This window comes from Podarcis raffonei, chromosome 12 (genome assembly GCF_027172205.1).
Source record: "Podarcis raffonei isolate rPodRaf1 chromosome 12, rPodRaf1.pri, whole genome shotgun sequence".
Lineage (NCBI taxonomy): Eukaryota > Metazoa > Chordata > Lepidosauria > Squamata > Lacertidae > Podarcis > Podarcis raffonei.
This window is the reverse complement of record NC_070613.1, coordinates 28,627,086-28,651,256: the sequence shown is the minus strand read 5'-3', so window position 1 is coordinate 28,651,256 and position 24,171 is coordinate 28,627,086. Positions and strand designations below refer to the sequence as shown.

The 24,171-nt window shown below is 43.2% G+C and overlaps 1 protein-coding gene across 4 annotated transcripts in view; it reads left to right on the top strand.

The window, feature by feature from the left end:
* Nucleotides 1-8,687: 8,687 nt before the first annotated feature.
* SLC25A13 (solute carrier family 25 member 13) overlaps nucleotides 8,688-24,171 on the top strand; it is a 109,920-nt gene continuing 94,436 nt past the window's right edge. Inside the window, exons 1-2 of one of the 4 annotated variants that reach the window (XM_053359117.1) lie at nucleotides 8,708-8,811; nucleotides 13,911-13,925. In XM_053359117.1, the coding sequence (XP_053215092.1) occupies nucleotides 8,800-8,811; nucleotides 13,911-13,925 (27 nt within the window). In that variant the 5' untranslated portion in view covers nucleotides 8,708-8,799. Of the gene's footprint in view, nucleotides 8,812-13,910; nucleotides 13,926-24,171 lie in introns of all 4 variants that reach the window. The other 3 variants (XM_053359114.1, XM_053359115.1, XM_053359116.1) reach the window with 3 other exon arrangements.

The window sequence follows — 24,171 nt, the reverse complement described above, 5'->3', positions numbered from 1 at the left end:
TGACCACTGGGTGCATTCCAACTAAGATTCTATGATATTTTTATGAACTGGGAAACCTCAGTGTTTGCTTCGACATGTGAATGCATCATTCTGTTTGTGGACCAAAATTTGTCACCCAGTAGCCATTTTACTCAAGCACTTTCAAGTCCATTATTTTACACCCAGTAACGTTCAGTATTTCTACATTTCTTGCTGTGGCAGGTGCAATGTAATGCAATGTGCCTAGGCACACCTGATTTTTTAAAAGCTGTTTTTAACAGGACAAGCATCAAATTGAACGCCAAGCTAGCCAATGCACAATGCATTTAATGTGCCTGATTTATTTATTTATTGTTACAAAAAAGGTGGGGAGCAATCAGGATTGGGACCATGGCACGAACAGAGAACAGAGTTAGCACGAGGTTCCCCAGGAAAAGTTACATTACTTTTTCATTTATTTAAAATATTTGTAGGCTGATTTTTAGGGTCAACCCTACCCAGGCAACTTCCAACATACAAATTCACACTATAAAATCCATACAAGTCTAAAACCATAAAGCATCATAAAACGTAACTATTGGGCAGGAGAATGAGAACCAAAAATTATACTAAACCACACATCAGGAAATTCTATTCAGTTCACATTTAAATGCAAATCTACCTAAGTTATGCTTTCCAAAACTACAAATGACCCAAAGTGCAGCCATGCTTCCAAATTCTCACCTCTCCGAATTTTGCAAAAATGCATGTGCTGTGGTAAAGTGTGCATAAAAATGTATATATTGGTAAGAATAGCATAGAAAATGCATGTGTTGAGCGGCACTGCAAAATTTGGAGAAGTGCAAATTTTGAAGGATGGCTGTTTCAGTTTGCCAATTATTTCAGAAAATGAGGCAGGTTCATGTTCAAATTTGAACTGAATCAAATTTCTCCTTCATCCTTAGCAGCAATGCCAGCTTCTTTCCCAGAACAGAAAGCATAGCTAGGAAGGTAACTTGCTTCAAGACCACCCCTCCCACGATTCTTCCCAAAATGAACCAACAGTCTACAATAGTTATTGCTTCTGAATCATTTTATACACGTGTAGGACTTTGTTGATGAGGTTGGACCCTTACTTTGCAGGGTAGTAGTGGGGAAACAAGGGACTTTGATTTAAAAAGTGCCTTTCTATAGATTGAAAAATATTGAATAAGGAGAAGCAGTAATATAGTACTTCATGCCAGCAAACTGTGGTAAATTTATGAAAATAAAAAGCATTCTGAAAATCCTCAAAGGTTTGAGGGGCGGAAATCTCATAGGACTACATCATTATACTTTGAATTTAAAGTACATTTTCATGTATCACTTTTCTAGCATTTGAAAAGCCTCCCAAGACTTTAAAATGTACATTGGACCTTAACCTAAAAGGAACTGCCAAAAGAAGGATGTAAGGGAATTTTATTTGATTTATATGGGGTGATAATAATATGTCAAGGCAAGTTAGTCCAGGTTCTAACTCTGGCGCTGTTCAAGTGTATTTTGGCAACTACGCGTTGCCGAAAACTTTGTGCCAGCTGGAATGGCTTGCTCATAATATTGCACACATTTGACTGGGGTTTCTTAGGAATGGACAGTGTGCTGCAACAGTTAGAATGTCAAACTAGGATGGAGGAGCACCAGATTTTAATCCCCACTCAGCCCTGAAGCTCATGGGATAACTCTGGACCAGTCACTATGCCATACAGTTGTTGTAGAGGTGGGGGTGGTGAAGATCTATAAAAGGCAAGATATACATGTAATATGTATAAATCACAGTATTTGCTCAAAGGCACCCGGGTCACCTCGCAAACTGTAAAAATCACAAATCTAAGGATTGTAATTACTGTGAGTTCAATGCATTTCAGTACTGCCCATTGAGTGGAGACGGAGACCCAGGTAACTCTTTTCAATTTCCTCGCATTTACACATCATCCTTATGTCCGGTACCTACAAACTTCCATGGAAGGAAGGCTCTTTGGTGGAATAGAGGTAAGCAATTTTCGCGAACTCTTCCTCCCCTTGCAGCCCCCCAGGCCACCTCTCATTGTGAGGGTCTCCAACCCTCTGAAGCAGATCTGAGGTTCATGTGTATCAGCAAAAATTACCTCTTTTCCTATTACACTGAGGGAGGCCTCCATAGGATGTAAGCCCCTTCCGTCAGCAGAGGAACACAATTGGGCAGAACTTTTCCCCTGTCGTGGGGATTCGAATCTGCGAGCCCTAGGCTCTGTGGTGGTCAAGGATTATTGTTGCTGTGTTTAGTAAATACAGGCCTTGATAAATATTGGGCTATATGATCAAATCACTAATGCCTTATTACTGTTAACAAGTGTCTCACAAAAAAGGACTCTCTTTATAAAGATTCCTTTATTTATTTGTTTAAATATTTACAAACCACTTTCATATAAAATATCACAAGGCAGTGTAAAACTGGAAAAAACTACAGTAAAAACAATTAAAACATGTACTGCACACCAGGAAAGCTGGTGAACCCTTTTTCCCCTAAAGGAAGATCTGATGTATTGCTCCTCATAAAACAGGCATGTTATAAGATCACTCCCCGACTGGGAGTTGTGCCCAACTGCTCTTTTCTACTCAGATTGGCGTACCTTAGGACTCTTCGGAATTAGGCATTTGAAGAAGTATCATAACACTTTGAACAGTCATGGGCTCCTGCAAAGAATACTGGGAGGTGTACTTTGTTAAGGGTGCTGAGAGTTGCTGCGAGACCTCTGTCCCCTCACAGAGCTGCAATTCCCATCAATGCCTCTTCCTAAGAAACTCTGGAAATTGTAACTGTGAGGGGAAAAGGAGTCTCCTAACAACCTTAAAAAATGTGTTGCCCCTTTTCACTTTGGTTGCGTGTTAATAATTTGTAGCGCGGCAGGCAATATCAGCACTTGCAAATGTTCCCTTTGTCTTGGGTCTGTCTTCAGACACATGTGATCTCTGGAAATTTGAGAGAGGTTCCTGCATTTACATCATGTTCCCTGCAGCTCCACGCACCTTTTCAATAAGTTTCTTTTCTCTGTGGAAACAACAAGGAAAAGATTTGAGCCTCTGGAGTTGTTGTCTTCCCCTGTTGTAAATTGGAAGGAAATAGATCTGGAAATCATTGGAAGACAATAAACACAATTGTGCTGTATCACATTTTTACAGTTGCTTTTCATAGCTGATTTGCTCTCAAGACATCATGCTTGCTTCTGAAGCATGAAACCACAGAACCACAATCAGCTGATTTCATAATTTACTTCTTCCTGTCTCTCTGGATAGTCAAACTAAAAGAGGGGAGGAAAACCCCAAAGCCCACCATTCCTAATTCAAACCACCTGTCCTAGATACATGGATACAGACGCTGTGGGTGTAACCGACTTCCATTAAAATCAATTGGAGATCAGCTGTTGACTTCTATGAGAGGCTGATTGCACCCTTTATCTTGGAAAAGTAGTCATGTTTTCTTAAATATGCAAACTTTGTGGCTTTCCCAACATCAACCTCAATTTTCATTAAGGCAATATATGGTCATTAGTGCACAACAAAATGACAAAACTAATCTTTTATTTACTTTGAGTATTACTCCGTAGGCAGACTAAACGATTTTATTTGTTCACTGTAATTCACTCTGTGATTTTCTATAACAAAAATATTTGTCTAGATATAAAGATACTTAATGGCTATGGAAAACAAATGGACAGATTGTAAGTCCAGATGAAGTCAGTGGGACTTGCAATCACACTGTTAAGGCAGGGCTTGTCATCTGAGATTTTTAAATTACATGTATCAAATAAAAACTTTCTGATTAATTGGGGGACTATTTTATCTGACCAATTAAAAAAAATAGTCAATTAATTGATTGAATATTGATTGTATAATTGTAGCCCTATTTTTATTTTGTAATGTTTTAATCTAGTACTAATACTTCTTTCTTCTTCTTTGGAGATCACTTGTGGCCAAGTAAGATTGTCTTCCATGAACATGGTCTTAACAGTGAGTCTGTAAGTGACTGTGGAGGCTACTTCTGGATCCACACATCCTTCCACAGTGGGGACATAGGTTTCCAGGTGGGAGTTGAGCACGGTGAGGGTTTGACGAACATACCTTCCTCTTAGCATGTTTCTCCCTTTTGTCCTGAGTTTGAGCATCTTCAAAGCCCATGACACCTTTGGTAAAGGCTGTTCTCCATTTGGAGAGCTCGCAGGCCAGTGTTTCCCAATTGCTGGTGTTTAGACTACTTTTTTTAGATTTGCCTTGAGAGAGACTTTAAACCTCTTTTGTTGACCACCAGGCATTACACTTTCCATTTTAGGTTGGTAGTACAATAGCTTTGTAAACAAGCATTCTGGTTTCCCTGAGAATGTCCCGGTCCTCAAACACTCTACACTTCAATTGGCAGAAAGCTGCACTCGCAGAGTTCAGGCGATGCTGGATTCGGCATCAATATCTTTCCTTGTGAAAAGATAACTGCCCAGGTAGGAGAAGTGATTGACACTTTCCAATGTTACACCATTGAGCTGGATTTGTGGTGCTGCAGAGGGGTTGTTTTGTGCTTGTTGATGCAGCACTTTGGTTTTTTGGATGTTGAACTCCTATCATCTCTGACCAATGATCCTGTTAGCTAAGGATGATGGGAGTTATAGTCCCCAAACATCTGGAGGACCGAGTTTGCCTATGCCTGTCTTAGGGGATAGATTCCAAAGTTGTGGTGCTATGTCAAAGAAACTACAGTATAGGCTTTTATTTTTTGCAACCAAGGCTGCAACCATATGCAGAATAAGTCCCATGTGGGAGTAAGTCCTACTGAATTCAAACAGATTTAGTTCTGAGGTCATGTACTGAGTTCATTTAAAGGACTGAACTGTAAATATTTAGTTATGCTTAGAGCAAACAACTGGAAGTCTCACTGATTTCACTGAGTCCATTCAAAGCATGACTAAACCTAGATTCAACCATACACCTCTATCCTGTTTATGTCTGAATGGAAATTATGGACATCAGATATGCAGTCTTTCTGGCACTCAGTGTTTCATTGGCTATTAGTTTAAAACTATTTTGATAGTATTTTCATTTCTCTTTTGTCACTGGCATCTTGCATTTATGCAAATCTTTTACCAGCTCAGAATAACAATGATTTAACTCAGGGGACAGAAATTGCTTAATGGTTGAATGCGATTAATCATGTACAAATGATTGAATAATATTTCCTCTCTCTTGATTGCTAAAATCCTACAGGGGGAAAAACCTCAATTCATTGTCTCTGGAGAGTTATTGATGGTCACTGACTAATTGTGGACAAAAAAATAATATTAGTAGTCCATTACAGTCTGATAAATATTCCAAGCGTATATGACACTTTTGAGTTGATATGTATTCTGAGCATGTACTCCAATAATTCTCTCATCAGAGCTGCCTTGTTACCCTAACGCTCTGCAGATACTGATAATTAATCAACTGCATCGAATCTTTACAGAGTAAACAAATCTGCCACATGTGAGGGATGATTATGTTTCGTGTAGTTGGGAAGATTTCCCCGCTTAATATATTCATGCCAAAGGCATCCTCAGTTGCAAAGTATTTTTGTCACTCATGGGGAAAAATTACTTTCTTCTTATTTAGAATAGATGTTCTCCGCGTGTTATAGGAAAACTCTCCAACTGGTGTAAATTGGAATAGTGTCCTTGAAATCTGCAGGCCTGTGCTGATTTAGGCCAGCTGAGGATCTAGCAAGCTGAATATTTATGGGACAGTTCGCAAAATGTAAGATTGTTAAACATATCTATTTTTGGTATTTTCTCTCTCTTTCTCTCCCTCCCCCCACTTTCCTTTCCCCTTTTTTTGCATTGTACTTGGGGATGATTGAAAAGGCTTTTTTCCCTTGACTAGAGGAAACTCATCTGAGAAAGATTATTTTCAAAGTAGTTTGACAGCCTTCGTACAAACTTGTTCCACAAGAACAGTTCCTCCTTAAGTGCCAAACTCTGCATGCATGTGTGTAAATCCAAGGACAACGTGGTGCTGACAGACTTCCTGGAAGAATTGTGGTGGAATGGGGGGGGCGTTTGCATTATTCCATGTGGAGTGCAGACCCACATTGACAGACACTCTGGCATCATGTAATCCTGTGAAGTGCCGGCCCTACCATTAGGCAGGAAGCTGAATCGGGCAGCAGATCCTGGGGCAAGAGCAATTCCCATTCCTCTGAGTTGTCTAAGCCAGCCTGCTTTGCACCTCTTAAGCTAGCCAGCTTCCCTTAAGTACCCTGAGGAAGAAGGATGCTGTCCTGTTACCAGTGCTGAAGTAAGATTCAACTCTACCTGGAATCTTGTCTTTGCCTCAGGCAGCAAAATGTATTGGCCTGGCCTTTAGCCTATGTTTCACCTAATGTTACAAGTTATGTGGGTTTAAACATATTAAATTTAGTGGGTTTAATTCTCCCCGGGATATGGTTGCACAATGGCTGTTACAGGTAATCCTGCTTGTGCCAATGGAATCTGCTCATTCTATTTGCAATCCAAAGCACCACACATCAAGCTGTATTTCTCTGTATTCCCGAATACTCTGGGGCAAGTGGATGGAAAAAATGAATTAATCACAGTTTTAGGTTCAGACAGTTCAGTCTTTTGGCTCAACCCTTATGCATGTTTACTCAGAAGTTAGTCTCATCAAGGTCAGTGGTAAGTGTGCATGGGATTGCAGCCACTGGTACAGTTTTGAACATCAGTGTTTAATCTTGGGACATCAGAAGTTATAAGAAATATGTAATTTCTCCGAGCATGTGCAGTGTCCTTTATATCCATAGCACTGAATGGATCCATCTGCCCTGATGGATAACCTTAGCTAAGAACAGAACAAGGGGAGTGCAACCTCGCTGTAGCTTTTGGTATCATAGACCATGGCATCTTTCAGGACCAGTTCTGTGGGATGGGTTTGGAGGAACTTCTACTTCTTTGGCGATCACTTGTGGCCAAGTAAGATTGTCTTCCATAAACACGGTTTTAACAGTAAGTCCGTAAGTGACTGTGGTGGCCAATTTTGGATCCACACATCCTTCCACAATGGGGACAGAGGTTTCTGGGTAGGAGTTGATCATGGTGAGGGTTTGCCAAGTGTGCCTTCCTCTTAGCATGTTTCTCCCTTTTGTCCTGAGTTTGAGCATCTTCAAAGCCCATGACACCTTTGGTAAAAGGCTGTTCTCCATTTGGAGCACTCACAAGCCAGTGTTTCCCAGTTGTTGGTGTTTATACTACATTTTTTTTAGATTTGCCTCGAGAGAGTCTTTAAACCTCTTTTGCTGACCACCAGCATTACGCTTTCCATTTCTAAGTTTGGAATAGAGTAGCTTTGGAAGACGATAATCAGGCATCTGCACAACATGACCAGTCCAACGAAAATGGAGGAACTACATTACAGTGGTTCCAGTCTCATCTATGTAGCCAAGTCCAGAGGGCAGCATTGGGAGTACACTTTTGGCTCCCTAGCAGTTACACTATGGGGTGCTGCAGGGCACTATTTTATTCCCAATGATAGTGCTGCAGCCAGGGCTTAGGTGATGTGGGGCAAGGTGCCATCAGTATACTGATGACACTCAGCTCTATTTCTCCGCAGCATCTGAATCAGGAGTAGCTGTGTGGGCCCAGCAGTAGTGGGATGAAGGAAAACAGGTCAAACTTAGATGTTAACAAGATGGAGGTACTGTGAGCAAATGGTTCCCATGTCTGAGGAAGTAGCCATTTTCCTGACCTAGTCAGAGTTGCATCCCCCTGAAAGAGCAGGTACACATGGATCCAGTTTTGTGGAGGCCTTGGTAGCCTCAGTGGCTATGAGCACCTTTGATTGGCTTCAGCTGGCATGTGGTTGCTCCTGGCCTGAGAGAACTTGATCACAGCAGTCCAGGTAGTAGGGACTTCATGACTGGATTACTGCAATACATCCCATGTAGGACTCCCCTCGTGCTTGGTCCAGAAACTGAAGTTAGTGCAGCATGCTGCAGCACAACTGCTGACTGGAGGGATATTTGCACTGGCTGCCAGTTACGGGGCCAAATTCAAGATATTGCTATTAGCATATAAACCCCTTAACAGCTCTGGACTATTTCACTTGAAGGACTGACTCAGATCACTGCCCACTCAACCACTTTGATTTGCAGAACCGGTCCCTTCCGTCTCAACCATTCCAAAATGCAGAGATCCAGAGATTCACGATCTCACGGCTCTTGAGGATTCCTCAACCTCACCTAGAGCCGGCAGGCATGCAGAACAGCTTCCGGGGCTTAACCCATGGCAACCACTGGAATCTGCGCCTGCTTTGAGGCTGCAATCCTATATACCACCCCCTTACCCGGGCACACGTCCCATTTAAAGTTGATGGGCTTTACTTATGATAAGGCGCAGGCAGGAATACGCCACCCCCACCCGTATACATATGCAGCAGGCAGCATTTCCTCTCCACGGGATGCAGCTGCAGGAGGTAAAAGTACGAATCACCAAAAAATGAATCATAAAGTCTCTCCACGCCGCCACCTCCGGGATGGTTGCCCGCCAGAGCTGCTACATTTCACCTTATTGGCCGGATAAGAGACCACGGGAGCCGGGGAGTCAACACGCGCCGCCCGGGCAGCCAGGCCGGAGGACACAGGCGGATCACGCGCGCCGCAGCGGGTTCCCGGGGGGCCGCCGGCAGCCAATGGGCGGGCGGCGGCGGCGCTTCCTCTCTCCTGGTTGGTGCGTCTGCGAGGACGCCGCTCGCCGCTGCCGCCGCCTCCGCTCGCCTCGCCAGGGGGAAAGGGCCGGCTGCGCAAGGTAAAGCATGGCTGCCAAGGTAAGTCACGGAGCTCCGGCGGCGCGCGCATAAGAGCGCGGGCTGCGGCTGCTGCTTCTGCCCCGGTAGCAGCCGCGCCACTTGCGCCCCGGTCCTCCAGGCGGCTGCCGCTGGGAGGGGAGAAGCGGGGAGGCTGCCAGAGTTGACCTAGGGCCTGTCCTTGGCGCAGCTTGGCCCGCTTTCGGGGGTGAGGGGACATCCCTCCCCCCTCGGGGGAAGGGCCAAGCCGAGGCCAGCAGGTCGTGCTGCTTCCGGAAACCCCAAAGAGGAGGCGAGGCCTCAGGGAAGAGTCTTTTGGCTAGCATGCAGATACACCAGCAAGCGCCGCCCCCCCACAAACGGAGAGGTTCCGGGGCTGAGGGCTGCTTCCGAAAATCATAGCCCACAAGCCCATTTTGCTCGCCCAGCGTCCCGTTTCCCAATAGGGGCCGGGACAGATGCTTCTAGGAACCCCAGCAGCAGGTTCCCCGCTGGCAGCCGCCTCTCCGCTCTTGCTGCCTTCCCTGACATTCGTAGGTACACTGCCCTTGTGCATGGAGGTTCTCTTTTGTTGTCAAGCTCCAGAGCCAAGGATGGAAGCTGGCCCTGTAGTAGCTGGAAGCTTGCTTCCCTCTGGCAGCGTTCATGGAAGTGTCGAAACTTCCTGTGCTGCAAGTAGAATGCTCTGGGTGTGTTCAAAGACAGCTTTGTATGGTTGGTTCATTGGCACTTAACACTAGAAAGTGGGTCCTGGGGCTAAGGCCTAGCACAGTAAGTCTTGACTGGCAGCACTAGTTGGATAAACACTTGGTACCTGCCTTCAGTGCGCTGTTTGCTCCATAATTAGGATAAGCCTTGAGATTTCTGTAAAATGCCTCTGTGTTACAATGAAGTGACTTTGAAGGCCCATTTCCACCTGCAGTCCTTTTCAGTTTGCAAAGCACACTTACCTCAGAAACAGGACTTATTATTTTCCAATATATAAATCCATTATGCACATTTATGGGAGCTATGCAATATAGCTTCGCAGTTTTCTTTTTTAAAAAAAATACTGTCCCAGCTATAGTGCCTGTACAGTTTGGAGCATTGAGACCAACACAAAGGTCACATTTATGTAAGGACTTTGGTTTGAACAGTGATAGTCACCTGACTTTCATTGACAGTTTTCCAAGTTCAGATAGTTAAGAGGCTGAAGGCTGCCTGTCAGCCAGAAGGAGAAATGTCTTAAAGTTACCTTGAAAAACCAAACGCAAACGTTCTGGCAAGATGGTGGCAGTTTGTGCAAAGCTACAATAGAATGCTAGGAAAATCCTATGCTTAAAGACGCCTTATATCTTCTGCAGCCGTACAAACCCTACAAACAGAATGGTGTTTGACTACGCTGAACATGCTGTGCATTATAGACAGCCAAACAAACAGAATGAATGAGTGAATTAAATCAAAGGCCTTGCATCACTTCGTAGCCCATTCACACATATAAACTATACATGCAAACCGTCATTCACACAATATACCATAGACAGAAGTTCTCTACAGTTCAGTACATGTTCAGCTGCTGTCTATCAAGCATATTCTAAGCAAAAATAGAGAAATATTGTAAATGTAGTTAGAACCCTAGTTAACAAACTATTTTAAGTTTTCCAGAAGCAGTTATGTGAGTGCTTAAAAAGAATATTTAAACATTTTTTAAAAAAAGTAAAAGGTTGCTAGCACTGTTTTTGGCAATTGCTGACAAACATCTGCCTATTAAACCACATTAAAGCCATCCCTGTTCAGAACACTGATCCTTAATGTTGTCATAGCTGCCTGTGGTGCTATGATAAAGTGATCACACCCTAAGAGAAGCCACTGTGTTGTATTGATTATAACCTTCTTATGGGTGTAGAGCAGCCTTCCCCACTGTGTTATTCTCCAGACGTTTTGGACTACAACTCCCATCAGCCCCAGCCATCTCCCAGGTTGGAGAAGGCTGGTGAACAGGTTTCAAAGCCAAAACCCTAATCATGGCTATGTGGAGGTAAGCCCTGTTGAAAGCCGTAGACTTGCTTCAAGTTTAGCAAGTTTAAGGCTGTTAAGGGTGTGGATCGGCTTGCAGAGCAAAACTTTGGGGTAAGACTTGAAACAGAAGTATTTAGTTTGAGAGATGGGCAATTTGTTCAGTACAGAGGAGCTTCCTTCAGTCTTGTCATGGAAAACCACACAGTCTAAAGGCTGAAAGAAATATCGAGGATTAGTCCTGTACAACCGTCTACTCTGACACATTTGCTCTAGAGTTGACCATCTTGTATTTATCCATTTAAAAAAAGAAAAAAGCAAGTAAAAATCCATAGTTGCCTTGGGTAGATTGACAAGACAGGTTATCCTTCATAGGAATGCTTCATGTTACAACATGCCTGGAGGAATATGTGGTGGAAACGCTCTGAGTAGATGTTTATATTAAAGCGTGTTTATTTTGCATTGCATATAGTGATTTGATTGCAGGAAAACAGTATACAAATGCGAGAGGAAGCCTTGGTTGACTGTAGCTCCTCACCATAGTTGTACACAGTGAACTGTACATATGCGGTGGGACTATCGAAATTATGTGGACTTGAAATCGTGAACATTATCACCTTTGAATGCTTTCCTTTCCTTAAGATGGTATCTAAACCTTATGCACTTCTGGCATTAAGTCAAACACAGTTGCCATTCCGAGTTCCAGTGCTAGGCTTGTAGCTTTGTGCTGTAGAGATATGGGGTAGAGTGAAGCCCCTTTTTGAATCTGTAGCGCTTCCTGGGCACTTGCAGTTTTCAATTCAGTACTGCAAGTTCAGGCTGCATATCATCCTAGTCTTTTCTTAGCTCCATGTTTTCCCCTTCCATCACAAATTCTAGAAACTTTGGAATGAAAGCTAAGCTTTTCTATGTTCTTGGAAGAGCGTTCTGACTGCTCTCTTAAATGCAAAGCATGTGTGTTTTTAAATGGGCCCTGGACAATCGACATGCTTACAGGTGACATGGTATATAGTGTTTTCTAAACATAGCATTCCATAGAGATCTGAATTATTTCTTAGTATGTATAGGCGCTGGGGGGGGCGGGGAGAGGAAAGGAAGGCAGTGTTTTCCTTGCAAAAGGGTCAGAGGTTTAATGAACTGAAGGGTTAAATTATGGTGGAAGGTGCAGAAGGATGCTGAAATAAGTAGAGACAGATTGTAGAACAGCATAGCAGGAGTTTGATCCTGCATGCAAACTGCTAGAGGGGCTGCCTAATTTATTACATTTATTTAATATGTGGTCCCAGGATGGATTACGTGGACCTCAGTACTGTAATAATAATAATAATAATAATAATTTATTATTTATACCCCGCCCATCTGGCTGGGCCTCCCCAGCCACTCTGGGCGGCTTCCATAAAAACCAAAAATACAGTAAAATATCACACGTTAAAAACTTCCCTGAACAGGGCTGCCTTAAGATGTCTTCTGAATGTCAGGTAGTTGTTTATCTCTTTGACATCTGCTGGAAGGGCGTTCCACAGGGCGGGCGCCACTACCGAGAAGGCCCTCTGCCTGGTTCCCTGTAGCTTTGCTTCTCGCAATGAGGGAACCGCCAGAAGGCCCTCGGCACTGGACCTCAGTGTCCGGGCAGAATGATGGGGGTGGAGACGCTCCTTCAGGTATACTGGACCGAGGCCGTTTAGGGCTTTAAAGGTCAGCACCAACACTTTGAATTGTGCTCGGAAACGTACTGGGAGCCAATGTAGGTCTTTCAAGACCGGTGTTATATGGTCTCGGCGGCCGCCCCCAGTCACCAGTCTAGCTGCTGCATTCTGGATTAGTTGTAGTTTCCGAGTCACCTTCAAAGGTAGCCCCACGTAGAGCGCATTGCAGTAGTCCAAGCGGGAGATAACCAGAGCATGCACCACTCTGGCGAGACAGTCCGCAGGCAGATAGGGTCTCAGCCTACGTACCAGATGGAGCTGGTAAACAGCTGCCCTGGACACAGATTTGACCTGTGCCTCCATGGACAGCTGTGAGTCCAAAATGACTCCCAGGCTGCGCACCTGGTCCTTCAGGGGCACAGTTACCCCATTCAGGACCAGGGAATCCTCCACACCTGCCCGCCTCCTGTCCCCCAAAAACAGTACTTCTGTCTTGTCAGGATTCAACCTCAATCTGTTAGCCGCCATCCATCCTCCAACCGCCTCCAGACACTCACACAGGACCTTCACCGCCCTCACTGGTTCTGATTTAAAAGAGAGGTAGAGCTGGGTATCATCCGCATACTGATGAACACCCAGCCCAAACCTCCTGATGATCTCTCCCAGCGGCTGCATGTAAATGTTGAAAAGCATGGGGGAGAGGACAGAACCCTGAGGCACCCCACAAGTGAGAGCCCAGGGGTCTGAACACTCATCCCCCACCACCACTTTCTGAACACGGCCCAGGAGGAAGGAGCGGAACCACTGTATGACAGTGCCCCCAGCTCCCAGCCCCTCAAGACGGTCCAGAAGGATGTTATGGTCGATGGTATCAAACGCCGCTGAGAGATCCAGCAGAACTAGGAAACAGCTCTCACCTTTGTCCCTAGCCCGCCGGAGATCATCAACCAGTGCGACCAAGGCAGTTTCAGTCCCATGATGAGGCCTGAATCCCGACTGGAAGGGATCCAAATGGTCCGCTTCTTCCAGGCGTGCCAGGCGTGTACAATAAAATATGCAATACATAAGCATTACTAGAGTATAAATTAAACTGTAGCAACAGCAGTCAGAAATGGCAAAAACACTACAATGAAAGGCATATTCTGATCTCATCTTCCACCACCAGAAGTCTGTGCAAAAAGGGTGCATCTTGACCACACATCATGGGTGTAGCCAGGATTTTTGTTGGGGGAGGCAGAACCTCAGTTAGCTATGTATTTTTATTGATGGGGGGGCAGCTGCCCCTCCCTGCCCGACCCCCGGCTACATCTATGCCAGACATCAAAATTTGTACATGATTGTATCTTGGAGGGGAGGGCATTCCCCAACCTGGGGGCCACCACACCGAAGCTCAAATGTGTGCCTAAGGTTCAGGCTGAGTTGTGTGAAAATACTCTTTTGATCTAGCCCAATAATGTTCCGTTTGATTTTTCTCTTCAGCCAAACAATGGATTGGTGAGTCGTGGGTCGTTGATATATTTTCTTTCTGCATTTGCCTGATACCTGTCCTGTGCCAGCATCCTGCATGATAGCTTTTTAAAATTAATTTTATTCATTTTTGTGTACCCTCAAACTCATGCACCCTTTTGTATCCTGTTGCATTGTTCTTTAAATGATGTGTTTAAGGTTTTCTGGTTGTTTTCTTCCCCCCTCCCTTGCAAAAGAACACAATCCACTTTGATGCATAGGGTATTTGAGAGTGAATAGGACTTTTTTTAAAAAAATTGCAGTATGCTAATATAAGTATTCTTTTTTATGGCCTAGTACAGAAAGATTGGATCAGGCTGCAGGTCCCAACCCACCAGTTGAAAACCACTGCACAGACTTGTAAAGTTAACTAGCCTGCAAAAAAAAAAACAAACCAAAGTACTTGCTTGTTAAGGGGCAACTAGCCTGTGTTTCAGGCAGTTTGCTGAGGATGGACTCCTCTTTCTCCAGCCTGCGCAGAAGAATCACCATGGTATCCCAGTAATACCAAAAAAGCCTGGCTGGGGCCAAGATTGGCTATATTTTAGTCCCATGTTAAAACCTGGCTTTTTAAGCAGGCGTTTGGACCATGTTGAGCATTTGACATGCTTGTGCCGTTGATTGGTATTGCATATTTTAATATTCCATGCCAAATATTATTAATTGATTGTTATGGTTTTAGGTGTTTCCAAGAATGGTTTTATTGTTGTTTTCTGCCCCCTGATCAACTGATAAATATATATAGTGGATTAGAAGTGTTTTAATTAAATCCTAGCCTCTTACCTTGCCAGTAAAATAATAATGCCAAATGCACTGATGGTAGAGACTTGTGTCTCCCCTTTCCACCAGTGTTTCTGTCCTTGTTGCGGAGGCAGAGACTTTATCAGTTCATCTGTAGCTAGTAAGGAAACTAAATGAGTTGGCAGCCTCCTCCATCAGCTCTCTCACTTGCATAGAATTCCTGGTCACCTGTGGCAATCAGGCAAGTTTTTGAATGCAAGGATGGTTTTGTGCAAAGTCCAGCGAAATGAATAGGAGTTACATTCTACTCTGACCAGCTTCCTCGGAGGAAAGGAGAGAGTAAAAGCCGGGGGCAGCTGTGATGTGTCATTTATAGCACAGGCATTGTGCAGGAGAATTTCCTTGTTAATTGCGTCCTTAATCCTCCAGATTAAGCGAGACATTCCAAACCTGTGCTGTATTTATACTGGATACTAAAAACATATATCCCTCTTTTATCCAAAAACAAACTCAAGGCATCTTGACAACAATTTAAGAACAAAACAAAACAAATACAGGAAAAAAGTAGCAAATAACAAAAAACACAAACTGTATTTTGGAAATGCCTCCTGAAACAAAGGCTGCATATACACCATACATCTAAGGCGCATTTAAACCTCACTCCCGGAGAATCATTGGAACTGTAGCTTGTTATGGGTGCTGGGAATTGTAGCTCTGCGATGGGTAAACTACAGTTTCCAGGATCCTTTTGGGGGTGGGGGAGAGAAAAGGGAATGTGCTTTAAATGTGTACACAGCCAAACCCATCTTAAGAGAGTAGTTTTAAAAAGTGAGCTGTGAAAAGGCCAGGCACGTTTCTAGGAAGATTCCACCACCATATAGACCTTTTCAGTTGTTCCCAGTAGTTGAACGTTTATGAGAAGGAGGCAAGGGGAAGCAAAAAGAGCAGAGTTCTCAAGCAGAGATCTTAAACTGGTTCATATGGTAGAGTCATGGAATTTTCAAGAATTGGAAGGGACTTTTGAGGTTATCCAAGCTAACCCCTTGCTCAGTGCAGGAGGCAACTGCAGCATCCCTGGCCGATGACCATCCAGCCTCTGCCTGAATACCTCCAGTGAAGGAGAGCCCACCACTTCCTGATTATAAGTTTATGACACCTGTCCCATCAAGTACTCAGAATGCTTTGTGCGGGAACTACACCATAGGCATGTACGTCACAATAAACCTTTGTTTTTACACCATTGACCTGCACAGATTATGATGGTACATTTTGAAAATTTACAACTTGCTGGACAACAGAGGCTCTTAAGGGGTAGAGAAGGAGGAAGAAGAAGAAGAGAGGGAACTTGCCAGTCCTTTTTGCACATTGAGCTGGCTCTGAAACAGAGATCTGAGAGCGCAGCTGCATGTTCTCCACTGTGCTTGTGGAACGTTCTCAGACTAAAAACGCAAACTTTCTGCTAACACCCAAGTTCCTGTCCTCCATGTAATAGTCTTGTTTTGTGAGTTAATGCTACTGTTCATATAACGATCCTGATTTGGGCCACGGCACAAAATTCACAATAACAGATCCAGCGATGTGGTGACTAAGAATAGATTTATGCACCTGACTTTTTCCTATCACACTGTGATTCCAAGAACACATTGTGAAAAGAATGACACGCCAAAATGCTTGTTTTTATAGCTGATAAGACCTGCTGTGCTACCTCTGAAAAGCCTTGACTTGTGTGTGAATATATAGCATTGGCTATTAAGTAAGTAATTCTTTTTCTTCCAGCTTCGGGTAGGAATTCTTAGTACTTTTTATTAATTTGTTTATCATGCACAGAATGATGGGGCTGCTTCACAGATTATGTGACAGGGAGCTATGGCCCATGTCATTTCCTAGTAGTGTTAATACTGTAGTGTGAACACTTGACTCATGCATGTATATATTGTTCTTCTGTGTATATATCAAATATGATACACAAGTCATAATCTCACTTACCAGTTAAGGAAAATGTGTGATGCATGATTGTGTGAAGATTTCAGCCTTGAGTCCTATGAGGGGGGAAAGGCAGGATATAAATTAATAATAATGTTAAAGAAAAGATTCTCTGTAACACAGATAAATGTATTTCAATAGGTGTTCAGCAACCAGCCATTTGCACGGAACTGACGCTTCTCATTGATAGCATCCCCCCTCTGGAATGCCACCCCTTAGTTAATTTTTGGGTGGCAATAGTAGCAACCTTTGAACATCTCTTCACTTCCTGTGACCCAAACTTTCCTGGACACTGAGAAAATTTTATTTTTGTGTTTGTTACACTTCCCAGTTTCATTTGTGAGATATAGCCGTATTTGGTTTGTACCTAGTTTTTAAAATATTTTATCAGAGGTTGTTTTAATTTATATGAAAACAGAGAGCTTTTTAAACCATATATAACTTTTAAAAAAACAAGTAGATAAAAGCTGATGCAGCCTTGCTTTGGTGTAAGCCACTCTTCTGTTCCAACTGGATTAATTCTCAGTCTTGGAGGTTGGCTGGAACAAGAGCACACATAAAGGTCCACTGCAACCTCAGGTCTAAAACAAAAGAGCACCAAGCAGTAATAAAGAGAGCCCCCAAACAAGGTCCAGGTGAAGCTGAGGTTCAGCATAGGAGAGTAGCCCTGAATCAGACATAATCCAAAGGCAGAATCCTAAGGCTGAGGTGTAGAGGTCAACGGGTAGGAAGATCAGGATAAATGCAAATCAGGTTGCCAGAGTAAGAAGCATAAACGTATATTAGTTCTAGTAACTATCAGACCTCAATGTAACAACAACAACTGATTTATATGCTGCCCATCTGAATGGCTTGCCCTTTCCACTCTAGGCGGCTTCCAACATCAAACACAGTACAACAGGGGTCAGCAAACTTTTTCAGCAGGGGGCCTCAGACCTTTTGGAGGGCCGGACTATATTTTGAAAAAAAAAATGAACGAATTCCTATGCCCCACAAATAACCCAGAGATGCATTTTAAATAAAAGCACACATTCTACTCATGTAAAAACACGCTGATTCCTGGACCGTCCGTGGGCCAGATTTAGAAGACGATTGGGCCGGATCTGGCCCCTGGGCCTTAGTTTGCCTACCCATGCAGTACATCATCAAACATTAAAAACTTCCCTATACATGTGGTTTATAAGACTGGCTTCCCACACTCTGCCCCAAATCATCTGCTTCACAAGCTACCTCTCCAGGAACCCCTTACTGTTGAGGAGTTATTTCCAAGGAGCACTTTACTCTTGAGTAGCACGGTGACTTTGGGCTTTCAGGTGTATTCCCCTTTGTTGACCTGCTGCTGCTGCTGCTTTCAAGGTCTGAGGATGACTTAACCTCCTCCTCTGCTTCAGACAGAGAGAGACCTCTCCAAGAGTTCTTGAGCGTCACCCCATGGAGGCCAGTCTGGCAAGGTCTCTCTCCAGCTCCCTGAATATCATGGGCTTCAGGATCAGCGCGGTAGATCTTTGACCTACAGATTCCAATGCGTTTTCTGAATGCATCCTCCCAGGCAAGCACCGTTGTCTTATGCTGCTAATATCACATCTGGGATAGTTTGGAACAGGGATGGGGAACCTTTGGACCTCCAGATGTTTTTTTACTCAGGCCTGGTCAGGGATGATGGGCCATGTAGTCCAGCAACATCTGGGGGCTCCCTGTCCCTGTTCAGAGCACATGATAAGCCTTTGTGCTCCCTGCTGGGAACCCAGGCTCTAAAATGGGAGCGGCATTCTCTTGTACTGCCACAAGGGAATGCTTACTATGTCCTGAGCATTGGGGCATCGAAGAGCGCTAGGCCTGCCCCTGCCTCACAATAGAATTTCACTTGGATAATTACATTATCTTGCATTACAGCAAGAGACCTAATTGGCTTGGGCCATGATCTGCAGGTCTCTGAGTAGCATAATGCCTAATCCTGTCCAGGTGCTGGAGTTCGTTGCAGATTAAGCGTCAGAGATTAATCACTTAACATTGCAGGCCTCAAGAGACACTGATATTTTTTTAAAAGGGACACTATAATAACCTTTTATTTTGGCAGAAGTAATTCAGTATAAATAGTGTTGGGGGGGATCCTTGCCAAAAAGCAATTGAACGGGGTGTGTGGATTTTGTGACAAATTTTAGGGCGTTTTTAAAAGTTCGGTGTGGTAAAATGAGTATATTATGTGACTATAAAAAAACACCAAAACCCTGTTATCTTGTGGAGGTTGGTTGATTTGGGAGAATGAGGCCTTGACCCATCAACCTCACTCTGCCCTCAGCCAGCCCCCACCTGTCTATTTTGTTATTTATAACTTATAACCCACTTGGGGCTTGTACACACTTCCTCTTGTGCCTAGAGAGCAGTTTTCGATTTCCCCCACTTCTCTTCAGTGCTAAATCACAGCAAACGTCAATCCGTGCTTTGGTTCAGCAGTAAAGATTGGATACAGTGGTGCCTCGCAAGACGAAATTAATTCGTTCCGCGAGGCTCTTCGTATAGCGGTTTTTTCGTCTTGCGAAGCAAGCCCATTGACAGCTTAGCGGATTAGCGGCTTTTAGCAATCAGCTGTTAAGCGGCTTATCAGCGGATCAGCTGATAAGCGGCTTAGCGGCTTAGGAAAAGGGGGGGGGAAGGGGAAAAAACCCGAAGGAACTCGCAAGACTTTTTCGTCTTGCAAAGCAAGCCCATAGGGAAATTCGTTTTGCGAAGCGCCTCCAAAACGGAAAACCCTTTCGTCTAGCAGGTTTTCCGTCTTGCGAGGCGTTCGTCTTGCGGGGCACCACTGTATTCCCAGGGGAAAGCGGTGGGATAAGTGGACGTCTGGATGAGCCCTTAATCTCAGTGTTGTTGCCCCTTGTAGAACTCAGCAGGGAGTAAGATGGCGACAAAATCGTCTGCCGTTGACTCTGGCTTCACTTACCAATCCCAATGCAAGAAGCGTGATTGGAGAACAAGGATGCATTTAAGCCAGCCAAAAACATTCAAGGAGGATGCAAAGCTGGGCTTTTCAGAAGGGTGGTTCAGGCGGGTGTGTGGCCTGGGGGTGGGGAGAGTCCTGAGGACCACCTAGAGAGGCCTGAAGGGGCCTGAGGCTCCCCATTTCTGAAGTAGCTGGTGATGTGGAGACCCTGGGGAGCTGCCTCCTGTCAGATTAGCCCGTATTGGGCTAAACAAATAGTCAGGGCCAGCTGGTGTAAGGCATCTTATTGTATTCCTATATTCCATTAGAAACACCGCAACAACTTCAAGATAATGTGTTTAGTAATGTAGTGTTGGGACAGTGTTTTCAAGGCAAAGAAATGCAATTTAAATTTCTTCTGTATACTTTGCAAAGTATCCAATCCATCTCAGCCATTTCCTGCAATATCAAGCTGCCTTGGTAGAAGCAGTTTATTTTGGAATAAAAGAAATTGAAGCTGTAGCTTTGTTAAGACACTAAGAAGAATGCTGCCGGTACAATTTTCATAACATTTTAAAATAATCCCATGCTTTTTACATGCTTTTAGAAGCATGCAGCTGAGTCATATACTTCACCAAAAATGTTACTCTGGCCTGCATAAATGGTGGTGAAGTAGGATAATATTGCTCATAAGAAGTAGGCAGCTGGCATTTTCCTTTTTAAAAAAGAAAACAAGAAAATAACACTTGGAAGTGGAGGTGGACATGTAAAAAGGATGAATTTTTGAGAAGATATACAAAAGAGAAAAATAGATTATTTCAACTGCCTGAGTAGTGTCCGTTTAAGTTACGACTGACAAGTAGATTATAAATCTTGGAAGAGGTTTAGCTGTTGCACTTGCTCACAGGGATGAGAAACATTTGTCCAGATTTGATAACCAGGTTCATTTATACTGGAACTTTAAACATGTGCTTTATTTGGAAAGGATAATACTTTTTTGCCCATGACTGAGTCCGACCTGAAAGGTTCTCACATCACAAGACAGGAAACTCAGATCACAACTCCCATTTCCATTTAAATCTGTTTTTGCTGATATTTTTGGTGGTGTGTCCTTAACATGTCATTGGTTGGCTTATTTACATGCTAAAGTGTGGACTGGTTTTGGTAACAGACAGAGTTTAGCCAACTTTTATAAACAAATTTTACAGTTTGATTTACCTTTGTTTGTTCCCCAGTTGGCTACATACTCCTATAACATCTAAGCAGCTCAGAGTCCATTTTTCCTCCATCACCAAACTGAGAGGAGGAGGAAGATTTGATTAACTTCCATTGTGAATATCACTTGGTGTTTCTTTAATCCTTTCGTAATTTTATTTGCATGTCACCTTTCCACACATGAAGTGACACAAACATTCTCAAAGTGGTTTTCAAGAAAGAGAACGGCAGTACACCTGAAAATCAACAACAAGATAACAATAGCAATAATAATATACTAAAACAACAACATAATCTCTCTCTCTCTCTCTCTCTCTCTCTCTCTCTCTCTCTCTCTCTCTCTCTCTCACACACACACACACACACACACAAACACACTTATAGTATTGAAATGTTATTTTTTGTAACAACATTAGGTTAGCAGCATCATTAATGAGAAATCTGCAATTGTAAAATGCATTTTGTGTCTCGAACCTCAGCCAAACGTGGCAGAATGTCTGAAAGCCATTTGAAATGATTACCACAAGTAGGAATTATTTGCCTAGTCCCAGCACGCTGCACAACCTAAATTCAGTTTTGGTTTTCACAACTGAGACGTACTGAATTTTGAATAATTTTCACCTTTCCATTAATGTAGTTATTTGTCACTGACATTAAGTCAGGCTGCTTGTCAGTTCACTATTTTATAGTACAATCTGCCATGGCATGTCAGCTTAGATAGAAGGCATCTTTTAGTGACTGTGAATTAGTCCCATGTTGATATGAAGTAAATTTTCTTGTTTCAGAGATAAACATAATGATAATTGGATTTCCATTTGACCATTATTGGTAGTTTGATGCCCAGTATAAGAATTTTCTGCATATTTGTTTTTCCATGAGAGTGCAACATAACTTCTGCTAAATATTAGGATTGCAGTTACTATGCTTAGGAATACTGCTTTGTATAATCTGCTGATGTTTCTCTCTTGTGCTTGGACCTAGCTAGTGCTATTTTGGTGATGAAAGCATCCTCACTCAGAGAAGCAAGTTCACTGTATAGGATATAGGATAGTCTATAGGATTATACTAACATTTCTATGTTTACCTTTATACTAGTATATAAAGTCCTCAGTCCTTGGATTTCTCAGTAATTTTAGGCTATTTGCTCTTATTAAAATGCTCCTGCTTTTTCAGTCAAAATAAAACACAATTCACTTCTTATCCCCTGAACCCTTCCTACTATTGCAGTGGAAATGGTCTGTCTGAGAGTTGCCCTGGATCTTTTTACTTCATTTTAAATCTTATTGAGTGCCAGGCTTGACCGGCTTGACGTCATACGTTGTTTCCATGGCAACCAGTTGATCTCATAAAAAAAAGGGTATAAAGCTGGATCTGGAAAGAAAAGTAAATATATCACCTTAACCAACCAATCAACCAAAATCCTTATGTGCCTGAAAATTCAGTTAATAAAGTATTTATTAACAAAAGGAAACCAAATCTACAGACACAATTGTTTCTGAACCAAGTTTGTGTTTCGAAGCTTTCAGTGCACAAGTGGATTTTAATTGCTATCAACAGACATGTCAATTTTTTGGTATGTGTGTTTGTGTGGCAGTTATAATTAAGTCTTCCTAACAGCTGTTTCTGCTGTTCTTTCAGCCATCCAGCACCGGGCTTGCTGCCACCTAGTCTATCTCTTCTAAATCCATAAATAATTCTTTGTATAAGCTGAAGACACTCAAGGCACACTATCATCCACTGGAAAAAAAATACATGCATGCTTTTTATTCTTGTGCCTCAGAACTAGGTAACCTGTGGCCCTCCCAGTGTAGTTCATCTCTCCTCAACCCCATGGCCAACATCTGGAGGCCCATAGCATCCTCATTCCTGCTGTGTTGTGTTTGTGAAGGAAAGCTTTATACCAGTCGCTGAACATTTGACGCTACCTTGCAAGCAAGCATACAGAAGTTTCCAGCCTACAAAATGTATTATGAGTCTGTTGGATGGAGAGCTCCATCCTTTCTCCAGCAGCTCATTGCATTTCTCTGCTGGATTCAGAGTCCTGTTGTCTAGCACCCTTTTTGGTTTCTGTACCGAGCACCGAGATGGGATAGAAAATTGAGTTGGTCCAGTGCTAGCCTGATCACTTGTCTCCTATGGATACCTGGCAAGTCCTGAAATGCATGGCTTGTAGAAACACTGTTTGCATGCTGGACACTGTTCATTTATTTATTTTGAATGGTTCTAAGCTTCACCTTCATCCAAAACATAGATTGGAGACAAGTGTACATCCGATTACCTTTTAAAATGTGGTGGGGTGTTTTTTTGGGGGGGCAGGGAGGTAGTTATTGGGTTGTTGTTTTAATTTTGATTATGTATTTTGTGGTTTTATATTTTGATTTAATTCGGTGAACTGCCTTGAGACCTCCGGGTATAGGGCGGTATATAAATTCAAATAAAAATAATCAGCCCCCCCAAAAAATGTTTAGGGGTATGCTCATTTTCCTACTCATATTGAAATACTGCCCCTCAATGAGGCCAAACTTAGATTCACAAAATGTTTAGGGGTATGCGTACCCCTGTGTACCCCTTCCCCCCGAAAAAGCACTGATCATCATCAGTACAAAGCCTGGGCAAATAAAAATGCCTTAAACTAGTGCTAAAAAGAATACAGTATTATTACCAGTCTTAGTTTGGGGGGGGGAGGTTATTACATGGCTGGAGCATAATGCATCTGGTTCAGAGGTAGAAGAAGGAGAAGAGCCTCCTTTGTAGATCTTGATGCACTCACTAGTCACAAAAGTCAATTTAAATGCCACTTACTTTTAAAATAGATAGCTACCAACTAGTTTTTACCATTCATGGCCTTGAGAACTCCCAGTTCACAACAGAGTACTGTTGCTACCCTTGGGTGCAATTCATATCCTACTGAGTCCAATGGCAAAACTTTCATGAAGTCAACTTTCATGTTCTTCAGTATGGCTGCAAATGGAGAGCTCAGATGTTGTTGGACTGCAACTCCCATTGGCTTTGCTGGCTGGATCTGACAGTAGTGTACCTATATTCTCGTGGCATATACAGTGGTACCTTGGTTGTCGAACTTAATCTGTTCCGGGAGTCCATTTGACTCCCGAAACCGTTTGAAAACCAAGGCGCAGCTTCCGATTGGCTGCAGGAGCTTCCTGCACTCAATTGGAAGCCGCTTTGGATGTTCAGCTTCCGAAAAACATTCACAAACTGGAACACTTACTTCCTGGTTTGCGGCGTTCGGGAGCCAAGCTGTTTGGGAACCAAGGTACTACTGTACATAATTTGCTGTAGCATGTTTACAAAGAGAGAGTGGCTTTCTAAATAAGTCCTGGTTTTATTTTCCAGTAGCATAATACAGTGGTACCT